Source organism: Danio rerio, chromosome 13 (assembly GCF_049306965.1).
Source record: "Danio rerio strain Tuebingen ecotype United States chromosome 13, GRCz12tu, whole genome shotgun sequence".
Classification (NCBI taxonomy): domain Eukaryota; kingdom Metazoa; phylum Chordata; class Actinopteri; order Cypriniformes; family Danionidae; genus Danio; species Danio rerio.
The window spans coordinates 30587501-30613174 of NC_133188.1; the positions used below are offsets into that span (position 1 = coordinate 30587501).

At 35.4% G+C, this 25674-nt stretch overlaps 1 protein-coding gene and 3 long non-coding RNA genes across 20 annotated transcripts in view; 3 read left to right on the forward strand and 1 right to left on the reverse strand.

Moving 5' to 3' along the window:
• LOC141377191 (uncharacterized) overlaps positions 1–173 on the forward strand; it is a 4115-nt gene extending 3942 nt beyond the window's left edge. Inside the window, exon 2 of the long non-coding RNA XR_012389319.1 lies at positions 1–173. This exon is cut by the window's left edge and continues 963 nt beyond it. This is a non-coding gene — a long non-coding RNA (uncharacterized lncRNA).
• A 2612-nt stretch (positions 174–2785) lies between these two features.
• Positions 2786–5268, forward strand: LOC137487404 (uncharacterized). The gene is made up of 2 exons (XR_011005964.1): positions 2786–2891; positions 4133–5268. It is a non-coding gene; the product is annotated as an uncharacterized lncRNA (long non-coding RNA).
• A 2612-nt stretch (positions 5269–7880) lies between these two features.
• On the forward strand, positions 7881–21018 carry LOC110440184 (uncharacterized). The gene is made up of 2 exons (XR_002459867.3): positions 7881–7986; positions 20297–21018. It is a non-coding gene; the product is annotated as an uncharacterized lncRNA (long non-coding RNA).
• The window catches only part of kcnq5a (potassium voltage-gated channel, KQT-like subfamily, member 5a), a 251683-nt gene continuing 238252 nt past the window's right edge, over positions 12244–25674 (reverse strand). For 11 of the 17 annotated variants that reach the window (XM_073920922.1, XM_073920928.1, XM_073920924.1 and 8 more), the window contains 2 exons: positions 20278–20407; positions 12244–18542 (listed from right to left, as the gene is read on the reverse strand). In XM_073920922.1, the coding sequence (XP_073777023.1) occupies positions 17502–18542; positions 20278–20407 (1171 nt within the window). In that variant the 3' untranslated portion in view covers positions 12244–17501. Of the gene's footprint in view, positions 18543–20277; positions 20408–21927; positions 23343–25674 lie in introns of those variants that run through there. The other 6 variants (XM_073920918.1, XM_021480847.3, XM_073920919.1 and 3 more) reach the window with 2 other exon arrangements.

Below are 25674 nucleotides of genomic sequence, written 5' to 3' on the forward strand. Positions count from 1 at the left end.
ACAAATAGGAAAAACTTCCGCCTTAAAGAATGAGGTCAATATTAGGAGAAATAAAATGCTAGAATTTATACGGTATACTTTGTTGAAATGTGTAATGTATTTGTTATTCTAAAGTACTTTTACAATAGTGTCTCTTTAATAAAAATAAATAAATAAATGTGGCAGTGTTTAGTGTATTATGATTTTGTTTATTCTATTATTCATTTTCTTTTGGGACAACGAGGAATAAACAATTCAGTAAAATTGCTTTAGCATTGTTTACCAATATACAATTAACCAATATACATTTTTAAATTAGGTGAAACCAAAAAAGCTTGTTGCACACAATCTAAAACATTCAATTGGGCCAATAACATGATTTGGCAGACTTGATGTTTTTTTTTTTAATTGGTTCAACACATTATTTCTCATTGAGCCAATGTTGACAGGCTGTTGCCACAATTGAATTTAGATGTGACCAGTCACTAGAAAATGTAGTTTGGGGAGTAAATTATATTTAAATTTATTTAAATAAATATTATATTGATTCATTTTTTACAGCGTATAAAAAATTTGAATTTATATTTATAACATAATTGAAAATATTATTCTATCAAAAAATTGAATAAATTATTTAAACATTTGCTTTATTTATTGTATGTTTTTTATTAGTATTATTATTATTATGGCTTATTTTATTATAGTTTTATTATAGTTTTAATAGTGCAATTAGTGGTGGATTGTTTTGAAAATCAGGTTAAAAGGGTAATAATAATTCCAGAATTGTTACTTTTATTTATTAATTATAACTTGATAAAAAATCAACATAATAGAGGAAAAGAAAAGAATTGCAGCCTCTTTTATATGTATTAAATAACAAATTTATTAATTGATTCATTTATTTAGAATGGTTGCTTCCACGAATCCTGCAACTTCCACATCTTCAAGTGATTCTGATGTAAATCTGCTGTCCAGAATCAGCTGGTTTGTCTTAGTCGGGCATCTCTGCTGAGACCAGTCCACTATGGGTGACCCTACCGGTATCTGTGAAGTACCAGTGGCGAAGCTCTCAGCATCACTGATGCACACAAGCCCTCACAGCACGTCAAGCTGCAAACCACGTGAGGGACCCTAACCTAACCTAACCTAACCTACCCTAACCTAACAGACACCCCAAACCACTTAACGCATCGAAACTCTCAGAAGAGTCCAGCGACCGACCAGCAACACGAGAACAACCGCTCAGAAAACCTCGACAACCGTGCAGAAAACCACCTGAAACATCCTGAAGACCACCGAGCAAACCAAGAACTTCAAGTCAACAACACCAACACCAACAACCAACCAGTTGATGAAACAAAACATGCAAAAGGAAACTTACTGTGAACTTGCTCTACAACTATGTACACTATATACATACGCAGGCCTGCAGTGTGGTTTGGGACACTGTGAAGACTCAGCGTCTGGCCCTCTTTCTGCTGGGCTTCTCAGGCAGTGGCTCTCCACTGATGTCCACATGGACTCGAGGAGCCATGCTGTCTGGTCTGGATCCACATCTGCGTTCTGTAATGAGGATTCGTCCATCAGCCTGCACCGTCTCCTCCATCACAGGACACCTGAGTGCCTCCCACAGCCGCTGCTTGATCTCCAGGCCCAGCTGAAGGCTGTAGGGACGACTCTTGATCATGGGCTCGACCACAGAGCGGTAGATGTCCTGGTAGGCCTGAACGCTGTAGCCATGGATAGAGAGTGGCTCCTCCTGCTGTCCCACGTCCACTGAAGGCACTGAGGATGCTGGATGGATTTGGGGAAGGACAGCTGCGTTCTTCAGGTGATGCTCCTTCAGACCTGGGCAAGAGATACAGCTGTAAGTATGATCCAACCTGATCACAGCTGCAGGATCCTGAACAGACGGGACACCCTCCAGCAAGAAGTCCTTCAGGTGTGCTGGAAGACTCCTGATTCGTCTGAGGCGCCGCTGCTCCATGAATGTCAACTTTCCAAATCAGACAATCTGATGAAACTTGTCAAAGTGAAGAGTTGAAAGAGCTCAAGTGATCAGATTCAGAGAGATGTGTTGATTTCAGTGTAAACTCAGGTTGCCGTGGTGACAGAATATTGGAGTCATTTAAATGTAAACAACACTTGATCAGCAGAAAGTCAATCAGAGCAGTAGAGGAGTTCTTCTCTATTGCTTCTCTATTACACATTGTGTCATTTTTACATTATAAATAAGTAAATATAGTGTGAACTAAACAAAATGTGTAATACAGAAACATTAACACTTTCAGTTAACTTTGATTAAAATCAGTTGGGGTAAGCAGATATCCTGATAATTATTATTATCATTTTTTTATCATAACCAGGCCTAGATCCCAAAACAATAATAAAAACGAAAACATACATAAAATTTTGTCTTTTATTTATTTATTTTATTTTCATAATCAATTTTTATCAAATTTTGTTGCAATCAAACTTTATTTAACCAAATTTCAAATACGTTTTTTATCTGATCATATTTTTGCAATAATTATTTCATTATTAAATTCTATAAAACAAAATTACACTGTAAATAAAATTATTGTGGACACTGACAATTAAATATTGACTCAACAAATGAATTCACAATAATAAGCCCCAAACGAAAAAAAAAATCCACATTATTAATTTTAGCTGTTGGTCTGAAGTAAAAATAAAAAATATTCATTCATCAAACATAAAACTGTGCTTTGGCAATTTATCAAAGAGCAGTGAAAATTGTGTTTGTGTTTGGCGAACAAACCTTGCAGCAAAAGCGCGTGTACGCATGCGCGTGAGAGTCGTTTGTTGGATCAGGTTTAAATTCCAGCGCAGCAATCGCAGAGCTCCTCCGAAACATCATATTCAGGCGATTTTCCTTCATCAAAGTTATGGTGAGTAGTGAATTCTGTATGTATTCAATCGTTTTTAAGTTCAGCCAAATGCAAGTCTCCGTAATTCCTGACATAAAACGAAAAGCATGGGTGTTAGCCTTCCGCTCCGTCATAATGTTGTACACAACCAGGGGCAACTGCACATTTACTGATGAGTATGCGTCTTCAACTTTTGCGCGCCCCCCTTCAATCCAACTATATTTTATAACAGGCAAGTGATAAAATGTGGAAAATATTTCCATCAATAAATTAAATATATTTTTTCATAAAGATATCAATATGCTTAAAAAACAGTTTCGCAGTTCTGAACACAACTGAAATAGTATGAAGTAGTAAAAGGTATAATTACATTAGGCATGTTAAGTCGCAAAGAAATGCATCTCATACCACCCCAAATTTCTTCTCAATTAAATTTTCCCTCACTAAATGATTATATCACCTTGACTAGCCTTGCTTTTAGACTTTTTGTACTACATTTGTCAAAACAAAAAGATAGACATGGGAGTCCTAAAGGGCAAAAGAACATTGCAATTACTTCTCACATGCATCCTGTGAGAAGTGTAAGGTCTGTCTTTGCAAGAACAATTGACTGAAACTGCTAAAAGTTAAATAAAAAAGACTGTCAAATGTTTAGGGGGAAAAAACAGAAACAAACAAATGTTCTATTTAATTGAAATGTTATAACTTTGTTTGTAGCTAAAATTAAAATAGTTTTGAGCTAAGAAGTTACCAAAAGGCCTGACGAATCAATATGATACATAATAAATTCATAAAAACATGTAGATGGTATGAAAAATGGGGGTGGGGGGGTGAGGGTTAAATGATTTTTTAATTTAATAAAATACAATAATATATGCGTATAAAATGCTAAATAAACCTTTTTAACAAATATATATATATTTGGAAAGAAAACCTGTTTTTTGTCTTCTGCTGTTTATTACTCACTGTAAATGATATTTAGAACCATTGCTGGAAACAAACAGGTGCCTGGCCAAAGTGACATTTTACATATAAATGTGCAATTTACCACATAGCATTCTCACAGTATGGAAAGTATTAATTACTATAGTATTACCATGCTAATAAATATGTGAACATCCACATTCTGTCATTGTAAAATTACATCTGCAATCCAACAGGAATAGTGTTTTTGAAAATGACACAGTATTATGGTGAAATTTGAATATATATTTGATATAGGCTTAATATTGACATTGCCGTTTTATATTTCTAACATACAGGGCCATTGGAAAACCACACAGCTACAATGAAGATGGGAATCCTTGAAACAGTTAGCATCAGGAGCATGATGAAGTTTAAGAGCCCTGTCAACTGTGCTGAATGTCTGCTGTCCTGGAAGAGGAGATGGTGCTCGACAATAGGACGCTTTATCAATGCATCGTTTGTGCTTTTGGATTATAGTATCTACTCAACCTGGAATACAATGACTAAATAGGTTTACATGGTAAATATTTGAAAACAGATGCAGCTTTATGTGCTTGAAGTTCCTCTTGAAGATTTTGTTTTACTTTTCTTGAAATTTTTGTGAGTTTTTTTTCTGTTCTGGAATCATCTGTCAACTGGGTAAAGTAACCCATTGTTTAGATTTGATAGTGCTTTTGACGATTTTAATATTCATTTATTAATTTTCCTTCAGCTTAGTCCCCTGTTTATCAGGGGGAGCCACAGCGGAATGAACCGTTCATTGATTATATGCAAATATATTAGATGTTTAATGTTAATGAATGGGTTTAACCATTAAAAATGTAATTTCATAAGTTCAGATTATCTTTTGTAGAATGAAAGTATTCAGGTGACAACACTAAACAATGGTTAAAGTAACCTCACAAAAATACTCAAATGTTATGCTGTTTTTTTTTACATTTTTGCAGATATTTGGGATATATATTAAGTACACTTCAGCTCTATGTATTAACCTTATTCCTCACGTACGAGCAGGCGCAGCCATTTGAATCTTTTTGGCTGGAGATTTCCGCTCTCATTCACTTCCTTTGATTTTTAGACGTTAAAAACTGTTTGTTTTGATGCTTGATGTTGCAATCTGATATTTTCTTAATATATTATTCTGCTTTGTCTGTAGAGTCATAAACACACTAGTTTGTAGAGCAAGTAGTTTGTCTGTTTTCCGCTGTTTAATATTCCTAGTCATTTCTCCCATAGGGCACTGAATCAAATGTTCTAAAACAAATAGGAAAAACTTCCGCCTTAAAGAATGAGGTCAATATTAGGAGAAATAAAATGCTAGAATTTATACGGTATACTTTGTTGAAATGTGTAATGTATTTGTTATTCTAAAGTACTTTTACAATAGTGTCTCTTTAATAAAAATAAATAAATAAATGTGGCAGTGTTTAGTGTATTATGATTTTGTTTATTCTATTATTCATTTTCTTTTGGGACAACGAGGAATAAACAATTCAGTAAAATTGCTTTAGCATTGTTTACCAATATACAATTAACCAATATACATTTTTAAATTAGGTGAAACCAAAAAAGCTTGTTGCACACAATCTAAAACATTCAATTGGGCCAATAACATGATTTGGCAGACTTGATGTTTTTTTTTTTAATTGGTTCAACACATTATTTCTCATTGAGCCAATGTTGACAGGCTGTTGCCACAATTGAATTTAGATGTGACCAGTCACTAGAAAATGTAGTTTGGGGAGTAAATTATATTTAAATTTATTTAAATAAATATTATATTGATTCATTTTTTACAGCGTATAAAAAATTTGAATTTATATTTATAACATAATTGAAAATATTATTCTATCAAAAAATTGAATAAATTATTTAAACATTTGCTTTATTTATTGTATGTTTTTTATTAGTATTATTATTATTATGGCTTATTTTATTATAGTTTTATTATAGTTTTAATAGTGCAATTAGTGGTGGATTGTTTTGAAAATCAGGTTAAAAGGGTAATAATAATTCCAGAATTGTTACTTTTATTTATTAATTATAACTTGATAAAAAATCAACATAATAGAGGAAAAGAAAAGAATTGCAGCCTCTTTTATATGTATTAAATAACAAATTTATTAATTGATTCATTTATTTAGAATGGTTGCTTCCACGAATCCTGCAACTTCCACATCTTCAAGTGATTCTGATGTAAATCTGCTGTCCAGAATCAGCTGGTTTGTCTTAGTTGGGCATCTCTGCTGAGACCAGTCCACTATGGGTGACCCTACCGGTATCTGTGAAGTACCAGTGGCGAAGCTCTCAGCATCACTGATGCACACAAGCCCTCACAGCACGTCAAGCTGCAAACCACGTGAGGGACCCTAACCTAACCTAACCTAACCTACCCTAACCTAACAGACACCCCAAACCACTTAACGCATCGAAACTCTCAGAAGAGTCCAGCGACCGACCAGCAACACGAGAACAACCGCTCAGAAAACCTCGACAACCGTGCAGAAAACCACCTGAAACATCCTGAAGACCACCGAGCAAACCAAGAACTTCAAGTCAACAACACCAACACCAACAACCAACCAGTTGATGAAACAAAACATGCAAAAGGAAACTTACTGTGAACTTGCTCTACAACTATGTACACTATATACATACGCAGGCCTGCAGTGTGGTTTGGGACACTGTGAAGACTCAGCGTCTGGCCCTCTTTCTGCTGGGCTTCTCAGGCAGTGGCTCTCCACTGATGTCCACATGGACTCGAGGAGCCATGCTGTCTGGTCTGGATCCACATCTGCGTTCTGTAATGAGGATTCGTCCATCAGCCTGCACCGTCTCCTCCATCACAGGACACCTGAGTGCCTCCCACAGCCGCTGCTTGATCTCCAGGCCCAGCTGAAGGCTGTAGGGACGACTCTTGATCATGGGCTCGACCACAGAGCGGTAGATGTCCTGGTAGGCCTGAACGCTGTAGCCATGGATAGAGAGTGGCTCCTCCTGCTGTCCCACGTCCACTGAAGGCACTGAGGATGCTGGATGGATTTGGGGAAGGACAGCTGCGTTCTTCAGGTGATGCTCCTTCAGACCTGGGGAAGAGATACAGCTGTAAGTATGATCCAACCTGATCACAGCTGCAGGATCCTGAACAGACGGGACACCCTCCAGCAAGAAGTCCTTCAGGTGTGCTGGAAGACTCCTGATTCGTCTGAGGCGCCGCTGCTCCATGAATGTCAACTTTCCAAATCAGACAATCTGATGAAACTTGTCAAAGTGAAGAGTTGAAAGAGCTCAAGTGATCAGATTCAGAGAGATGTGTTGATTTCAGTGTAAACTCAGGTTGCCGTGGTGACAGAATATTGGAGTCATTTAAATGTAAACAACACTTGATCAGCAGAAAGTCAATCAGAGCAGTAGAGGAGTTCTTCTCTATTGCTTCTCTATTACACATTGTGTCATTTTTACATTATAAATAAGTAAATATAGTGTGAACTAAACAAAATGTGTAATACAGAAACATTAACACTTTCAGTTAACTTTGATTAAAATCAGTTGGGGTAAGCAGATATCCTGATAATTATTATTATCATTTTTTTATCATAACCAGGCCTAGATCCCAAAACAATAATAAAAACGAAAACATACATAAAATTTTGTCTTTTATTTATTTATTTTATTTTCATAATCAATTTTTATCAAATTTTGTTGCAATCAAACTTTATTTAACCAAATTTCAAATACGTTTTTTATCTGATCATATTTTTGCAATAATTATTTCATTATTAAATTCTATAAAACAAAATTACACTGTAAATAAAATTATTGTGGACACTGACAATTAAATATTGACTCAACAAATGAATTCACAATAATAAGCCCCAAACGAAAAAAAAAATCCACATTATTAATTTTAGCTGTTGGTCTGAAGTAAAAATAAAAAATATTCATTCATCAAACATAAAACTGTGCTTTGGCAATTTATCAAAGAGCAGTGAAAATTGTGTTTGTGTTTGGCGAACAAACCTTGCAGCAAAAGCGCGTGTACGCATGCGCGTGAGAGTCGTTTGTTGGATCAGGTTTAAATTCCAGCGCAGCAATCGCAGAGCTCCTCCGAAACATCATATTCAGGCGATTTTCCTTCATCAAAGTTATGGTGAGTAGTGAATTCTGTATGTATTCAATCGTTTTTAAGTTCAGCCAAATGCAAGTCTCCGTAATTCCTGACATAAAACGAAAAGCATGGGTGTTAGCCTTCCGCTCCGTCATAATGTTGTACACAACCAGGGGCAACTGCACATTTACTGATGAGTATGCGTCTTCAACTTTTGCGCGCCCCCCTTCAATCCAACTATATTTTATAACAGGCAAGTGATAAAATGTGGAAAATATTTCCATCAATAAATTAAATATATTTTTTCATAAAGATATCAATATGCTTAAAAAAACAGTTTCGCAGTTCTGAACACAACTGAAATAGTATGAAGTAGTAAAAGGTATAATTACATTAGGCATGTTAAGTCGCAAAGAAATGCATCTCATACCACCCCAAATTTCTTCTCAATTAAATTTTCCCTCACTAAATGATTATATCACCTTGACTAGCCTTGCTTTTAGACTTTTTGTACTACATTTGTCAAAACAAAAAGATAGACATGGGAGTCCTAAAGGGCAAAAGAACATTGCAATTACTTCTCACATGCATCCTGTGAGAAGTGTAAGGTCTGTCTTTGCAAGAACAATTGACTGAAACTGCTAAAAGTTAAATAAAAAAGACTGTCAAATGTTTAGGGGGAAAAAACAGAAACAAACAAATGTTCTATTTAATTGAAATGTTATAACTTTGTTTGTAGCTAAAATTAAAATAGTTTTGAGCTAAGAAGTTACCAAAAGGCCTGACGAATCAATATGATACATAATAAATTCATAAAAACATGTAGATGGTATGAAAAATGGGGGTGGGGGGGTGAGGGTTAAATGATTTTTTAATTTAATAAAATACAATAATATATGCGTATAAAATGCTAAATAAACCTTTTTAACAAATATATATATATATATATATATATATATATATATATATATATATATATATATATATATATATATATATATATATATATATTATTTGAAACTCCTAATATGGATAATTTCAAAAATAGTTTTGGCACAATGGCGCCCGCCATGTGTGGCGCCCCTATGCACCGCATATACTACATACCCCCTTTTTGCGCCACTGACAGTAATGTACTATTCACCCTCCCTGTTAAATTTGATCTAATCATGTCCTGAAACACAGCTCCTCTCCTGCTTTCACTTCTCATACTGACGGAGGGACTCGGGAGCGATTCGTTTGTGAATGAATCCCCCGAACGACTCTTTCACTAACGTTAACCGACAATAATACAAGTTTCTGGCAGCGCAGCATCTCGTTGTCATATTTCTTTTGCATTGTTTGCTGATTTTATTCAACAAAACTAGCATAAGCCAAGTGTTTAGTGCGAGTTGGAGCTTCTTTGTCTTATGGTGAATGCTGTAAGTGACTGTATTATCATCAATAACGTTACCTGATTAGCACAAAGTTCAGAACATACAAAAACAGAAAAAAACTTCATATTACCTATGAAATGTTCTGCTTTGTGCTTTGATTTCTTTGTTTGCTCGTTTCTACACCCGTAGACAGCGCTAAAGTCCCGCATCTTCACGTAATAACACTGTCTTGACTAGTGCGGTTGAATGACATTTGTCCTGGGAGCACTGTAGCAATGTGGCGGCGCTATTGACGCATGCTCAGGGTCCCTATGCGATATATAGTGTATATATCTATGATAGCATGTTACTTGCTACTAACCACCCTCCACGGCCAAAAAGGTCCAGCATATGTCCTATTTACCATATAATTAATATAATATATTTATATTTAATATATATTTCCGTCACGTCTGTGTTTTTGAGGTTGTTTGGTCACTTCATTCGTTTTATTCTGATCAGATACCAGATCGCTCAAACCACTTCAGAAGGTGATCTGGGATGCATTCCAGATGAAACTGGACAGGTATAATAATTTTATAGACAAAATTAATATAAATAAAATAAATTATAACCGGGAGAAACTCTGCCCTGCGCCTGAAACACCTGTAGGTGCGCTTTTACGGCCAAAATTCTATTAAAAAAACATGTTTACTATAAGCATACAACATGTTCTAACTTTTCAAGCCGGTAGCCAGGGGGATTCGGAAGACCCACCCCTCACTGACAAAGGTCCAGATTTGTCCCATACAAAAGCTCATTTGTCCTTTTTTGACTGCTATGCCATCATAAGTAATGAAAATACTCCAACGAAAAAGGCTTTAAGACCAAACAGAATCCTCCGTCAGCTGATGCTTCGGTGGGACTATAATCTGATGCAAGAGAAGTTTTCTTTCACCACTGTATTGTTTTTAAACAGAGAAAACATTTAACAGGTAACTTTATTCTAAATCTTGGACCTTATTTCTGAAATAAAAATAAGCACTAAAAAAGGTGTGAAGCACCAAAAGCGGACCATATTAAATTGATTTGAATATATTTTGGCTGTTGTTGATATCCGGGAGTTTTCAAATGTACTTTTTGTTTTTACCAAAGAGACTAGAAAAATTCTGAAGAATTCATTATTATTGTTTTATTATTATTATAATTATTACTATTATTTATTGAAATGTCCCAATTGTGACTAAGGGAAGTTGCATGTGCTGGCAAGTTTGTTTTCTAATTTCTGTCTAATAAATGACAGTAGGCTACAGTTTTTTTTACTTTAAAACTTTAACAGATTGCTATTTTTTCTTGATATATATATGATGTGATAAATTTGTAATTCTTTTTTTTGTCAGCTTAGTCCCTTTATTAATCTGGGGTCACCACGGCGGAATGAACCGCCAGCAAGTTTTTACGCAGCGGATGCCCTTCCAGCCGCAACCCATCTCTGGGAAACATCCACACACACATTCACAACGGACAAATTAGTCTACCCAGTTTCACCTGGGGGAAACCGGAGCACCCGGAGGAAACCCACGCGAAGGCAGGGAGAACATGCAAACTCCACACAGAAACGCCAACTGAGCCACGGTTCGAACCAGCGTTTTTTAAATTTGTATTTAAAAAATTTGTCTTGTTTTATCTTTATTTTTTTATTGCAAAATATTTTTAGTACATCAAAAAGTGTGGTTATGATGACATCTGACTAGCTAATCCAGGAAACACAAATCACTAAAATGCAGTATTTAAATCTTATAGATAAATAGATAATGAGGCGTATAACTGCAAAAAGGTCCAATTTATGAGAACAAAAGGACCACTTCTTTCACCAGGCTGGCTACGGGCCTGAATAAGATAAAGCCATTTTTCCACTTGAGCCCCTGCCCCTCAAAATGTCTCCTCCCTGCCTCTGCTTCTCATGACTTATGATGCCAGAAGTTTGTCAGTGATGGTGTGCCAACCTGTATGTTGTGGATAGGTGGCTATAGTTCATTTATTTTCTTTGGGCTTAGTCCCTTTAATAATCAGGGCTCGCCACAACTTATCCAGCACATTTTTTACACAATGGGTGCCCTTCCAGCCGCAACCCAGTACTGGGAAACATCCATACACACTCATTCACACACAAACACTTGCCAGTTTAGTTTATTCAATCAATTAACCCATGCCGTATGTCTTTGGACTGTGGGGGAAACCGGAGCACCCAGAGGAAACCTGTGTCAACATGGGGAGAACATGCAAACTCCACACAGAAATGCCAACCCAGCCGGGACTCAAACCTTCTTGTTGTAAGGCAACAGTGCCAACCACTGTGCTGCCTAAAATGGCTATAATATGAAAAACAAATCTATAAATATATGACTGGAATCTTTTTTTGTCCCTTGATTTGATTTTGTTTGAATTTGAGCATGTGTCCTCGATAAAGTTTAATGTTGTTTTATAATATCAAGAAATGCAAATGTTGTGCCTCTTTAGCCTTTTCATTTATTTTAGATTATTTTACACATGGGGCTATTTAAATATCATATTGAAGATAATGCTTGCACTGCTGTTTAATTTTCTAAGAAATAAACTTAATATTGTAGGGCAGAGATGTACAGTAATTGGTAAATGGCTTGAATCAGGAGTTAATTCTGGACTGCCATTACATAGAAGTTTTTGCGGTAGTATATGTTGTACCTTAAATGAACATCAGTCATCTTGGTTGCGTTTATTTACATCAGTCATGATGATGGCAACAACTGGAGTATAAAAGGCTCATTTGAAAATAGTTAGATAATTAAGCTAGTTGTTTGTTACATGTAGCTTTCAAAACAAAAATGGACTTTAGAAAGTCCCTAAAACTAATACTGTTTGTAAGACGAGGCATTCCAGGACATCAACATCAAGCACACCAAGCCAAGTTTCAAGTCATTTGTTTATTTAAGTATTATGATAATAAATTTTCATTTTGCATTTTTCAATCCCAGAGCATCAACTCTGTTATGTGCACAACGATGAAATAAATTATTCTGAATGACAGCGAATGCTAACATAATCAAGCATGTATATTAAGGCCAGTTTTTGTGTAATAAATTATTTGATCTAGTGGTAAAACAAAGAAATGTTGCTTAAACTGACAGACGCTTTTTAAGTTCACAGCCAAACAGAGAATGTGCAATTATCGAAATACAAACATAGTTTCATTAAGAGTTTAAGGTAAGAGTGCTGTTATGAATACAGAGGTTTTATCAATGTTTAATAAAATGCAAAAAAGGCACCGTAAAACATTGAACTACAAATAATAATAATAAAAAACTCTCAGAAAAGCAATAATGAAAGAATATTAATCATAATGTGTTAATAAGACTAATATTTCTGTACCTTTATCAGCATTTCAAGCATCAGTTAGTTCCACAGCTCTCAGTTCATTTCTCTGGTGTGTATATTATTAACCTCAAGTCTAAAGCAAAACAAGCATCTCGACTACCTCTGGATTATAAATCTTATTTAAAGCATATATTCACGTTAAAACAGTTCATCATCACATTTGCAGGTTTCCTCTATACACATCTGAGCAGTTGTGCTTCCAATAGTACAGTGCCAAAAACATCCTCAAAGTACACCTTAGATGCTTTTAACCAAAAGAACAAAACTAAACATAACAAAACAAGTAAACCCAGCTAATCTTGGTTATTCTACGTACAAATAATGGTTCACGTTACATTCTAAGTTATACAGACAAGCATTTTAGCTAAAGCACTTATTGTATCATTCAGAAGCATGGAATAAAAATGTTTGAAGCTGAGGTTTAGGTAAGACGCTCATTTGCTACAGATAAAATACAAACAAATCTGGAAAAAAAAAAATAAACACACAAACGAAATGCAATATTGCAATTCAATTTTAAATACATTTGTGAGACTTTCTACTTGACAGTCCAAATCGTTTTTGATTATGCGAGGTTACAAATGAATCAAAATGTACATTTAATTACAATCATTAGTAATGATACTGCATTTGTGATTTGTTGTCATGATGATGCAGATGATACATTATTTTCAACTTTTTTGTTTTTGTTTTTCATTGATTTACTTTTTACATTTTAGCAGCCAAATATCGACAAGGACTAAAGAATTAGCAAATCCTGTAATCAGTCTTCTTCAAAAAGCCTGATTGTCACAAACAAACTCTTCACAGGACGTTTCTCCAATCTTTTTTTGCTCACAACATTCAGATTTCTTCAGATGCTAAGACTTTTAAAAGACAAATTTAGAAAGCATATCTGTTTAGGCTACAGTGTGAAGATGCATTTGATTCTGGGTTTCTTCTGGAGCTGTTAGCAAACCCTGCTTTTTTGGCTGAGGTTTGCATAGTATTGTGAGTGAACGACTGCAAAAATAGCTTTTTGCCTTGTTTCTAGTCTGAATATCGAAATATTATTAAATTAAGAAGTGTTTTCTAGACAAGCAAAACTAATGGCCTTGATTTAAGAAATAATATGGCAAAATTAAGTGAGCTTTTTTTCTCTTAAAACAAGCATAATCTGCCAATGAGGTAAAAATAATACTCTTGTTTTAAATCAAAAACAAGATTTAGACATACCGATTAGTTTGCATGTTTTAAAGGAAAAACTCAATCAATTTGGACACATTATTTAAAAAAACAAGACAATATTTATTTCTTGTCCAGAAATTACTTCTTGATTTGAAAATGTGCAGACTTTTGGACTAGAAACTAGACAAAACCTCTAGGTAAGAAAAGCATTTTTTTGCAGTGTGGACCAAGACTACCTGGTTTTCTGCTGTTCCCCCCATATCCCCCCCCCCCCCCCCCTCCTCCATAGTTCCTAAAACATGCAAATGAGTGGACCACCACACATTCAGGAAAAAATATTGAGAAAGGAATGCTAATGCCGAGCGTGGATTTTGTTACTACAGGTGCAAACACGCTTCCAATCCTATGCAGTTGCATTTTAAACATGCCGATCCATGCAAGACTGAAAGAGGTGCTCATTCAGTACCATAACCCTTCATTATTTTAAGGTAACGTTCTTGGTTCTGTGCAAGTTAAGCTCAACCGACAACACTTGTGCTACACTATAATGTTGATCATCTTTAAAGAAACTCACCCCTCATTTCCTTAAAGCAGACATGAAATGGAAATTCTACATGTATTGTGATTATCCATTTGTTAAGTCATGACGAACAAAATAATGTTTCCAGGTCCAAGCCACTATTCATTTGAATTTAGAAAATATTTGTTTATGACTCCTTTTTAGTAATATCACAAATTAAAGAGATTTTTTAAATAAGATTATGGTGTATACTACAGTCTCTGGACTTACTGCATCACAGACACCAAATTTTTAATAATATATAAATATTAATCAGTTTCTGGCAATCTGATATTAGGCATGGTTAAATATATTGCGATCGTGATTTTTGAAAGTATTACATCACTTTTTAATAATTTATTATTAACATTTGTTGAGCCTCCCCATACAGCTGTATATATTGCTTTGACCCGGAAGCCACTTTGCATAACGTCACACTTAACAAAATGAATTAATCCACTCAAATTCCCTTTAAATACACTTTTAAAAATAAAGATGCTTAAAAGGGTCTTTTTTGGTGTACATGGTTCTTTGAAGAACCTTTCACAGCCATAGAACCTCTTCAACTCATAAAAGGTTCTTTGTAGCCCCAAATGGTTCTTTATACTACAAAAAAGTTCTTTATGCGATAGCTTCACTTTGAAGAACCAAAAAAGGTTATTCTATGGCATTGCTGTGAAACCCCCTTTTTGGTTCTTTGTGGTACCTTTTTTTTCTAAGAGTGTAATCTCATAAATTTAAATGACTTGGTCCTAAAATATAAGATTTCAAAAAAGGCATGAATGTAAGTGTATACAATCAAAAGCTTGAATTGTTCTTATGAAACTTACTATTGTTGGGCTGTAAATTTCGTCATTTTTGCTGTCATTTTAAGATTTTATGTCAAAAGAATTGTACAAAGGGAAGGTTAGAAAAATAAAAACCCACTAAATTCACTATGAGTATGTTAACATGGACACCAATAATAAGACAATAGTCTGATTAAGAGCCTACCTTGTAAACTGCGATTTTTGGCCAATTTAATAAAATTAAGGTCATAATTGAACTAAACAGAAATCGAATTAAGACATGTGGAGTACGCCAACTTTAGACGCATTGTTGAAGTGCAGTACTGATAAACTATTACCGTCATGTAGGACTGACAGGATTTTTCATACACACAGGGCGGTTTGACACTATTCTCTGCATCTATCAAGTCAGTAAGGGACCACAGACACACACACCGCAAAATGCTGAGTTTTTTTTCTCTCCCATTTGGCATGCAGAATTCAATTCCATTAAACAACACTCTCTTCATTCTTTGTACTCTTCTTCGTACTCGCATCCAATACCTCAACTTGTTACAGGGGCATAAATGAAATGTTCCTGAATGAAAGTGAAAGTGCCAAACTGCAGTTAAAGTCGACAAGTTAAAAGCGAACACCCGAAATTACATGAAGCATGGTGACGCAATGATGTAAATCGAATTATGTGCGATAACATGTAAAACAGGAACATGAAAAAAATCATTCAAAAAGCAACTCATGTAAACACCTTAATCATATTATGATCTTATTCAGATTAAGGTAAATAATTAGATTACTGATGTCCATGTAAACATGTAGTCACTAAAACTTTTGTTACTGGTTATAAACAATAAGCATATTAACATTTACCAATCAGAGGTCTGTTCTTTGTACCTTGCTTAAATTATCTGAGATGGTTTGAAAGATACTGGATCTTTTAATCTTGATAACTGATCTCTGGTTTATTAGATTCTTCAAACAATGTCACAAATCAGATTAAAATGTCCTCGCAATCATGATCAGCAATAGCGATTAGCTGACGGCACAGCAGTGGCATCATCTAATTAATATTCAATTAGTCATATTGCAAAATTACATAGAATTGGTAGTAAAGGGTTTGTTAAATATGATACGTAATAACTTTCCACCTTTGTTGAGGGCTGCATGCTTTACACTGTCACGAGTATTTAGCAATTCATTTAGTTTTACAGTTAGAGTGGATTTTCTTTATTATAGTAGCCATAGTAGTATTAGCCGGTTTCTTAATTGGTGTAAAGAATAACTAGATGTTTGATTCAATTTTGCATAAGAAAAGCATTTTGATACTGGTCAAAGTGTCTGCAACTTTTGTGAATCATCAAATCACCAGCATATTCCCTTTCAAAACATGTTCATGACTGAATAAATGTAATATTCTTAAAAAAAAAAAAACTAACATACTGTGCATGTTTATTATTATACACAAATTGTACTAAAACTATTGTACGCGTTTGTATCTAAAAAGTTCATATCAATAAATTTTCTCTTTGAACCACCAGGTGGCAGTCTTAACTATTTACTATTTTCGCAAGTGTAAATAACTTCTACTGTAAGAAAATATCAGAATTCGGTGCATACTTTCAGCATTATCTTTGCTTGAACTGACTCTATCTAATCCTGTTTATATGAAATAAGCCTGCTCCCTAGCAGGTTTGAGCTACCAGAACTGTTGCTATGACAACAACTCTCGAATGAATTTTGAAGAACGAAATGATCCTGGATCGTGTCAAATCGTCAACAACCAAATATAGCTAATTGAGTAATCCATGTATGAAGAATAGACCCCTGCTGTTCACTTTAAATATTGCTTCACTGTAACAAGGAGCGCAAGTTGGAGTTCATTCAAACTAATTTACTAAAAAATGATTGACAATAATACACACACATGCAAAACATCACAAATATCCCAATAAAATAAAGTCTACTAAAGATTCTAAAATGTTACAAATCAAAGATTACAGTACGCATGTTGTCGAGTGAGCTTAACGTATATATTGAACCTGGAGTATGTTTTTTTGCTCAACAGCTTTCCAATAATAGAAATTCTCTAGTATGATCAATTGTCCATGCATTGATATGTATGTATGAACAAAACCTTATGAACAGTGTTTCTTTTCCTCATAAAAATCAGAAAACATACAGAACATATGGGATGCTCCAACTCCTTTGGAAAAGAGCACATGAGGGACATGAGGTTGTGTCCAGTCTCCACAGTGAGGTTGCTGTGCTCCGTTGGGGTTATTCGAGGCATACGTGAGGCAAGTTATGGGACTCGAGAACATCTCTTGGTCCAGCCTGACTGGGAGACGTCCCGCTGGCCCCTGTCCGTAGCAGCTCAGAAGAGAAGTTGGTGTCGTTGCTCTGTTGGTGGAGGAAGTCCATCTCTTTGTCACTGATAAAGAGTTCCGTTTCGCCCCAGTCGGTCAGCGGCTCGCGGTCGCTGGACTCATTGTTGCTGCTGCCGCTGCTCCGAGTGGACAATGCAGGGTGGCAGTCAGCAGCAGTTGGTAGCATGAGGTTCTGAGCTGAAAGAGACTTACCGAGTCCACGCTCGACCTGTAGCGAAGCAGCTGCTGTGGAAGACATGAGCATCAGTGGATCAATGTCAAGGCTCAAATGTCTTCTCCAGGACCCATCTTCCTTGGAGTTGCGCTCAGGCTTGTCCCGAAGCTGTACCGTGCTTGGAATACTCTCAGCCTCCTTGTCTGACTCAACCTCGTTTTGGGTCCCCAGCAGGCAATTTGTCGGACACTCAGCCCGGCTCTCCTGTAGAGTCTCTGGGATGAGGCTGGTAGGCCGACCTGGAGGCGCTGGTACCATTGGCGGGAGCTGAAGGGTTGTTGAGGTTGAATGGACTGTTGGGACAGGCCTGGTTAACTCACTAAACCGCTGGTGGCTTCTGGAGAGGTTGTTGGGGGTGAGAATTGGAGGAGGGGATGATGGGTAGAAACTGTCTGGACTGGAAGGTTGGTTGTTGAGGAGAGGGGAAGGTGAGAAAGAGGAGGCTGAATGTGGGTAACCGGTACCCAAGTTGAGTTCACTAGGGGCCAAAGCAAGATGAAGACCGCGGTGCAGGTTACTGCTGCAGGAACGAGACACTCCACTACCGGTGAGCTGGGAGGAAGATTCCTTGCTATGGAGGGAACTTTGGTAGTCGGAGGTCTGATCCAGCTCAAATAGTGGCAAAGCAGACAACCCGAGCATCGAAGAGGAGCCTTTCTGCAACACCTGCCGGTATATATCCAGCAATGAGTCCAACTTTGACTCTATGGACTGGACCTGTCATATAAGAAACACACAAATCTCATTAAATTTTTTATCATTTTATGTTCATTATTGTTATTATTAGACCTGTGCTGAAAAATCTTCAATCTTCAATCTCTTCAATCTTCATTGATTTAAATTGATTCAGTTAAGATTTTAACAGCAGATGGCGCTCTAGGCTAGTTTTTAAGTGTATACTCAAACGCTTACAAGGAAGAGGGCTTGTGCAAAATTAATCTAAATCTAGCTCTATTAACACGGTTCAAGGTGTTTCAGCCTTTCAGGTTGGAGTGGAATCGATGGTGTACAGCCATTTTCAGATCTCTCCAAAGATGTTAAATAGGATTTAGTTCTAGGCTCTGGCTGGGCCACTAAAGGACATTCACGAGTTGATGTGAAGCCACTCCATTGTTACTGGAAGATGAACCGTCGCCCCAGTCTGAGATCAAGAGCACTCTGAAGCATGTTTTCATTCAGGATGTCACTGTACATTGCTGCATTTATCTTTCCCTCTATCTAGTCTTCCAGTTCCAGCAGCTAAAAAACACTCCCACAGCATGATGCTCCCACCACCATGCTTCACTGTGGGGATGGTATTAGCCTGGTGATGAGCAGTGCCTGGTTTTCTCTAAACGTAATGCTTGGCATTCACTCTGAAGAGTTTCATTTTAGTCTCACTAGACCAGAGAATTTTGTTTCTTATGTTCTGAGAGTCCTTCAGATGCTTTTTGGCAAATCCCAGGCAGAGAGTGGCTTCTGTCTGGCCACTCTACCATACAGGCCTATTTAGTGGATTGCTGCACAGATGGTTGTTCTTCTGTAAGGATCTCCTCTCTCCACAGAAGAACACTGGAGCTCAGACAGGGTGACCATCAGGTTATTAATCACCTCCCTGACTAAGGCCCTTCTCCTCCGATCACTTTAGGAAGATTCCTGGTGGTTCCAAAATCTTCCACTTACAGAATATGGAGGCCACACTGTGCTCATTGGAACTTTTAGAGCAGCAGATATTTTTCTGTAATACTGTCTCGGACGTCTACAGACAATTCCTTTGTCTTCATGCTTGGTTTGTGCTTTGACATGCACTGTCAACCTTGGGACCTTATATGTGCCTTTTCAAATCATGTCCAAACAACTGAATTTACCACAGGTGAACTCCAATTAAGCTGCTGAAACATCTCAAGAATGATCAGTGGTAACAGAATGTACCTGAGCTCAATTTAGAGCTTCATGGCAAAGGCTGTAAATACTTATGTACATGTGATTTTTCAGGGTTTTTTATTTGTAATAAATTTGCAAAAATTAAAAAAAATATTTTTTTTACATTGTCATTGTGTGTACAATATTTTAAGGAAATAAATTAATTTAATCCATTTTAGAATAAGGCTGTAACAAAAAATGTGGAAAAAGTGAAGCGCAATGAATACTTTCCGGATGCACTGTATTTTAGTATACTACTCTTCAAATGTTGGTTTGGTCTAATGTTTTTGAAAATGGTCCATCTGAATGTATTCATGACTCTTGCACTATACATACATTACATAATTTACATCTCGCACCATAACTATAACATCTTGCACCATAATTACATTGCAAAACTCTTGGAACTGGGACTAATCACATCAATTTAGTTTTGTATCATTTTGTTGAAACCAGAAAACAATAACTATGACAAAAGTATTAATTTATTTCCCCAATTTTCACAACATAAGAGTATGTTTCATTAGAATAGCAAGTTCGTATGGCTTACTTGTCTCTCTACTTTACAGACGCGGCCAAGCATGCTCATGTCATGCTCCAGAGACTCTCCTTCTGGGAGGATTTTCTCTCTGCCTTTTCTGTCCACTGAAATCTGGCCCTTGCCCAGTATCTGATCCACCCTGAGAGGAAACAAACAGCGATTTTGAGCATATGATGAGGATGTACACCTTTACACTGTTGTTCCTCAAGCTCGAGCATGGCACAGCAGGAAAAGGCTGGACTTCGGTTAGTGAATAAGAACTGATGTTAGTGCATCTCCATCAGCTACGTTTTCTGTTAAAAGACAGTAAGAAAGACATGTTGACATATATGTTTTGTAAATTATACAAGTACAGGACATTCAGAGCATTAAATGTTATTTGCTACATTTAAATATTGGCTGAATCTGATCTACCTTTACTAGTTTACATCTTTATGTAGTGCTAATCAAATGATTTTCATGCATATATGCATATTAGTTACAGCTTTCATAAAATATTTTAGATTTCTTGTTTCAGTATGTGATTCACTATTGCCAGGGGTTAGAAAAAATGTTTTATGCTTCCTTGTCTTTTTAATTTTGTCATGCAAGAACCATTTGAACAAACATTAATCAGGTGAACCAATCAGAGTATGTGCAACACAATTAATATTCATCCCCTGACTGAAAAATCACAACAATATTTTAATCAGTTTGGAGTCCAATGATGAAGATTATGTGTAATGCAATAAAAAAGAAGTCTGTCTACAACCCACATACTGTATATTAGTGGTTCTCAACTACCTTGAGATGAGATAAAAATCATGAAATATAAAAGCATTATTTAGAAAATACCTAATACTAAAAATATTTTCTTAAGTTAGAAGGAATGTTAGACTTAAAATTATTTAACCAGTTAACCTAACATTTTGGACTCAACAAAAATCAGTTTTGGAGATATTGACAGATTAGACATAAATTAAATAGTACATTTAAGACGGGTAGTCGAGCTCCAGACAAAGACTACAATTTATCAGTAATTCTTAGAGCATATGGCAGAGAGCATGAGGTTTCAGTGTATTATAAATGGCTAATGGAAAAGATGGGCTGTAGTTTCCATTCTGCGCTTAAAACAGTTTGGTGTAAAAATCTAAACAGTATATTTAGCAATCAACATTGGAAGAAAATTTGCCAAAACTGTAAACTTAATGTTAAAATGTTTAGGAGTACGCCTAATGCAATTTAAAATATAGAATTTTTTAAATTGGACTCTGAGTAGGTTTTTCAGGCTTGGGTTGACTCTGCTGAAGATAGAGATGTGAGAGCGAAGAAAAAGACTTGATGCATCCCCTTTGGTCCTGTTCTAAAATACAGGAATTCTGGGCACAAGGCACAATTACATTCAGGATGTTTCTGGATGCTGTTTTTCGATTTGTTCTAAACTATATGTACTGGGACACCTTCTTGTGTTGGGGTCTGGTGTGAAGATGTCTGAGTGGATTCAAATAAGTATTATGATTGGAAGACATATCATTATGAGGGGATGGTGTTCAGCAGGTCCACAATCATTTCAAGAATGGGTTACAGAATTGGGGAAGGTGACAGCATATGAAAAAATTACATACACAGTTGAAGTCAGAATTATTAGCCCCCCTTTGAATTTTTTTTCTTTTTAAAATATTTCCCAAATGATGTTTAACAGAGCAAGGATATTTTCACAGTATGTCTGATAATATTTTTTTCTACTGGAGAAAGTTTTATTTGCTTTATTTGGGCTAGAATAAAATCAGTTTTATTTTTTTAAACACATTTTACAGTCAAAATTATTAGCCCCTTTAAGCTATATATTTTTTGATAGTCTACAGAACAAACCATTGTTATACAATAGCATGCTTAATTACCCTAACCCCTCTAGTTAACCTAATTAACCTAGTTAAGCATTTTATTGTCATGTAAATGTACAGAAGTGTCTTGAGAAATATCTAGTCAAATATTATGTACTGTCATGATAGCAAAGATAAAATAAATCAGTTATTAGAAATGAGTTATTATAACTATTATGTTTAGAAATGTGTTAAAAAAATCTTCTCGCCATTAAACAGAAATTGGGGGAAAAATAAACATGGGGGCTAATAATTCTGACTTCAACTGTAGATTATTTGATAATTTATATGTTTATCAGAGAAGATAGGGAAATTATTTGGCATTTTTGGAGGATGAATAAGATCCCTGTGGTGAGACGCATAGTAAAAGTATAATTATCTTAGTTGATTTATGCATGTGTTATTATTATTGCATTTGCATTGCATTTTTTTGTTTTAGTTTTTTTCATTTTTCTTTACAATTATTATTTTCTGTATGTGTTTTATTTTGCTGAGTTTATATTATTTATCTGTATTTATGATAGCAACATCTAATTACTGTAACTGCTGCTGTTGGGGAGGGGAAATACCCATTAAAAAGATGTAAAAATGCGTAAACTGACTGTACTGTTAAATTATTAAAGAAAACTAAACATTTCATCTTAATTTAAATCTTGTTTAAAAGAAATTCTAATAAATGTCTTTCAATACTTACAGTAAAAATAGACTATAGTCATCAAATAGACAGGAGTAATGACTACAAATGTCTGTCTGTTATTTGATGACTAGACTATTTTGGACTTTTGTTAGATGTTTGTTAGATATTCACTGACAGCTCAAATCTTGTTTTAGCCAAGACGTTTTAACATCTTTTATATGTCTATTAAACACATATTTGCTTGGGTATAGGCAATGGTTTTTATATGGCAGCACTGCAGAGATTCTTTTTGGAAGCTTTATTTATACAGTTGTTTGTGTATGGATGTGTATAAACTGTGTCAGTTAAACAGTTTGAATAGTTTGAGCTATATAAATCATCACCATTGGACTCCTTGTGCAGAAAGAAGTGATTAAGGTGAGTAAAGCCCTTTGACTAAGTCCCCGAGCCTTCTAAAGGCCTCTGACCCAGCGTGTTTCTTCTTGCTCTGGCTGTAATACAAGTGTAGAGAAGGAGAGGAAAGGTTCCTGGCTTTGGTGCTGAGTGTCTGATGTGGACCCATGGCTGAGTTCAGTCTAAATGAGAGAACATACAGGGTCAAGAACAGTTTAAAGGCTGTGCCATCAAGGAAAGTAAGAAGAGAAAGCTGATGACAAAGGCAAGATAGAAGATAATCTGAGATACATGCAAGTTACCGATCATACATATTACAGATCACAGGTCAGTTACATATAACAGACATATATACAGACATATAACTGATCAAAACAAAAGTCTACATAATCTAGTTTAAACATGCTGGTACTAAGTCACTGTTTCAAAATCATCAGGTTTTCAAGGCTAAAGTTTATTCGTTCATTTTCTTTTCGGCTAAGTCAATACAATGCTACAGTCAGTTATTTTCCTTAGAAAAATTGCGTTGAATATCATTGTTTTTGGGCTATATAAGCCACCCACTTGCCAGTTTACCCAAATATATTTCAGAACCCCATGTTCCTTTGTAGAAAACACAGCATATTTAATTTCAGTCATGAAGGCTACCTAACCTCCAGAGGACATCAGCTGTAAAATTAGACACAGATTCCAAGTTACAGTATACAAATCCACATGAAGTGGTTTTTAATTAGCAAACTATCAGATATTACAAATGTAAGCATTAGCTAAGTAGCTCACATTGTAAGACTTGTTAGTTAGGTATGCTCACTCCTGTTGGTATTGTCAATCTGGCAACATGCATTTGGATCAAGTCGTCGGAGGGGGCGTGTAAAAAAAACAAAACCCTATCCAATATTTTAAATCCTACAGTATATATGGCACCTTTAACAATCAAGTTTTGGGACACAAATTTAAATAGGGAAAGCCTGGAGGACGTGATCTAACAGAAGTTAGTTGTATACACAGACACATTCGATCTGATAGCATGCATTGCATCAGTTATGCTGGTTTAGCACAACAAGCCAACCTTGTTAAACAGAGAGAGAGTTTAGCTTGATGAGAAACAGGAATCAAGGACAGAGAAAACAGCTTGAGGTTTTGGGTCAGTGACACGTAAACATCTACAGTGTCCAGCTGTGACTACAAATAAATAAAAATAAAAGTTTGGGGTCAGATTTATTTCAATATAATGAATATAATTTAGGTAACTTTATCTGATTTTAAAACATAATAGCAAGGCTGAGAGCTCATTACTTCAGTCTTCATTCTCACATGATCCTTCATAAATCAATATAATATTGTCTGCTTACATGATGCATAATATTGTCTGCTTAATATAAATTGCTTACATTTTTTTAAAATCAATATTTTGTAACTGTCATAACACTTAGTTAAATTAGTTTATTAATTGTTTTTAAATTTTTTATACTCTTCTTTTTTATTCTTGTTTATGTAAAACACTTTGAATTGCCACTGTGTATGAAAAGTGCTATATAAATAAACTTGCCTAGCCTTGCCTTAAGTGCATTAAATTTAATTAATCAAATGCATGCTGGCTGATCAAAAGCATTTATTTATATATAAAAAAGTAATTTGCAGAACCCAAAAATTAAGAGTAGCTGATGTTTTTCTTCCTTATTCAGAACATTTGCCTTGTTTTAAATGACATTAAACATATTTAAACATCTTTGAATGAGACTGCATAATGACCTGACCTTCATTACCACAGGACATAAACATTACAAAAGTGTCAGCTTTAAACAATATAAGCTATATATATATATATATATATATATATATATATATATATATATATATATATATATATATATATTATATATATGTATATATATAGTTTTTTTTCACACATACATTTTACTTCAAAACCTAAAATAGGATATTTTTAAGAACGTTGGAAACAAGAAACGTTAGATGTATTTTAACTGTTGTTAACAATATAACTGCTGATAAAAAAAATAAAAATATGGCAAAATGGCAAATTTCCATCAACCAATCTTATGCAAATAAAACTATCTATAATCTTTCACATAAAGTCATTCAAATCATGGCAAAAGAAATTAGGTTTATTCATTTCGCAATCAATGAATTAGCTATTATTTTCCCCAAAAGTAGACATATAGACATTATACAACCTTTAATGCCAAGGCATGTCTACGTACTTGAGAGTGGCCGCATATGTGTTTTTTTTTTCTGGAAGGTTATTATGAACTATTTCACAGGTGGCATTTTCTGTGTTGCTCTGAATGTAATATTGCTGAATTTTTTTAGAAGATCTCCAGTTCACCTTCATCTCACAACTACCATGCCATCCTTAAAGCAAACTTCATTCATTTATTAATTTTCTTTTCGGCTCAGTCCCTTTATTAATCTGGGGTCGCCACAGTGGAATGAACCGCCAACTTATCCAGTACGTTTTTACGCAGTGGATGCCCTTTCAGCCGCAACCCATCT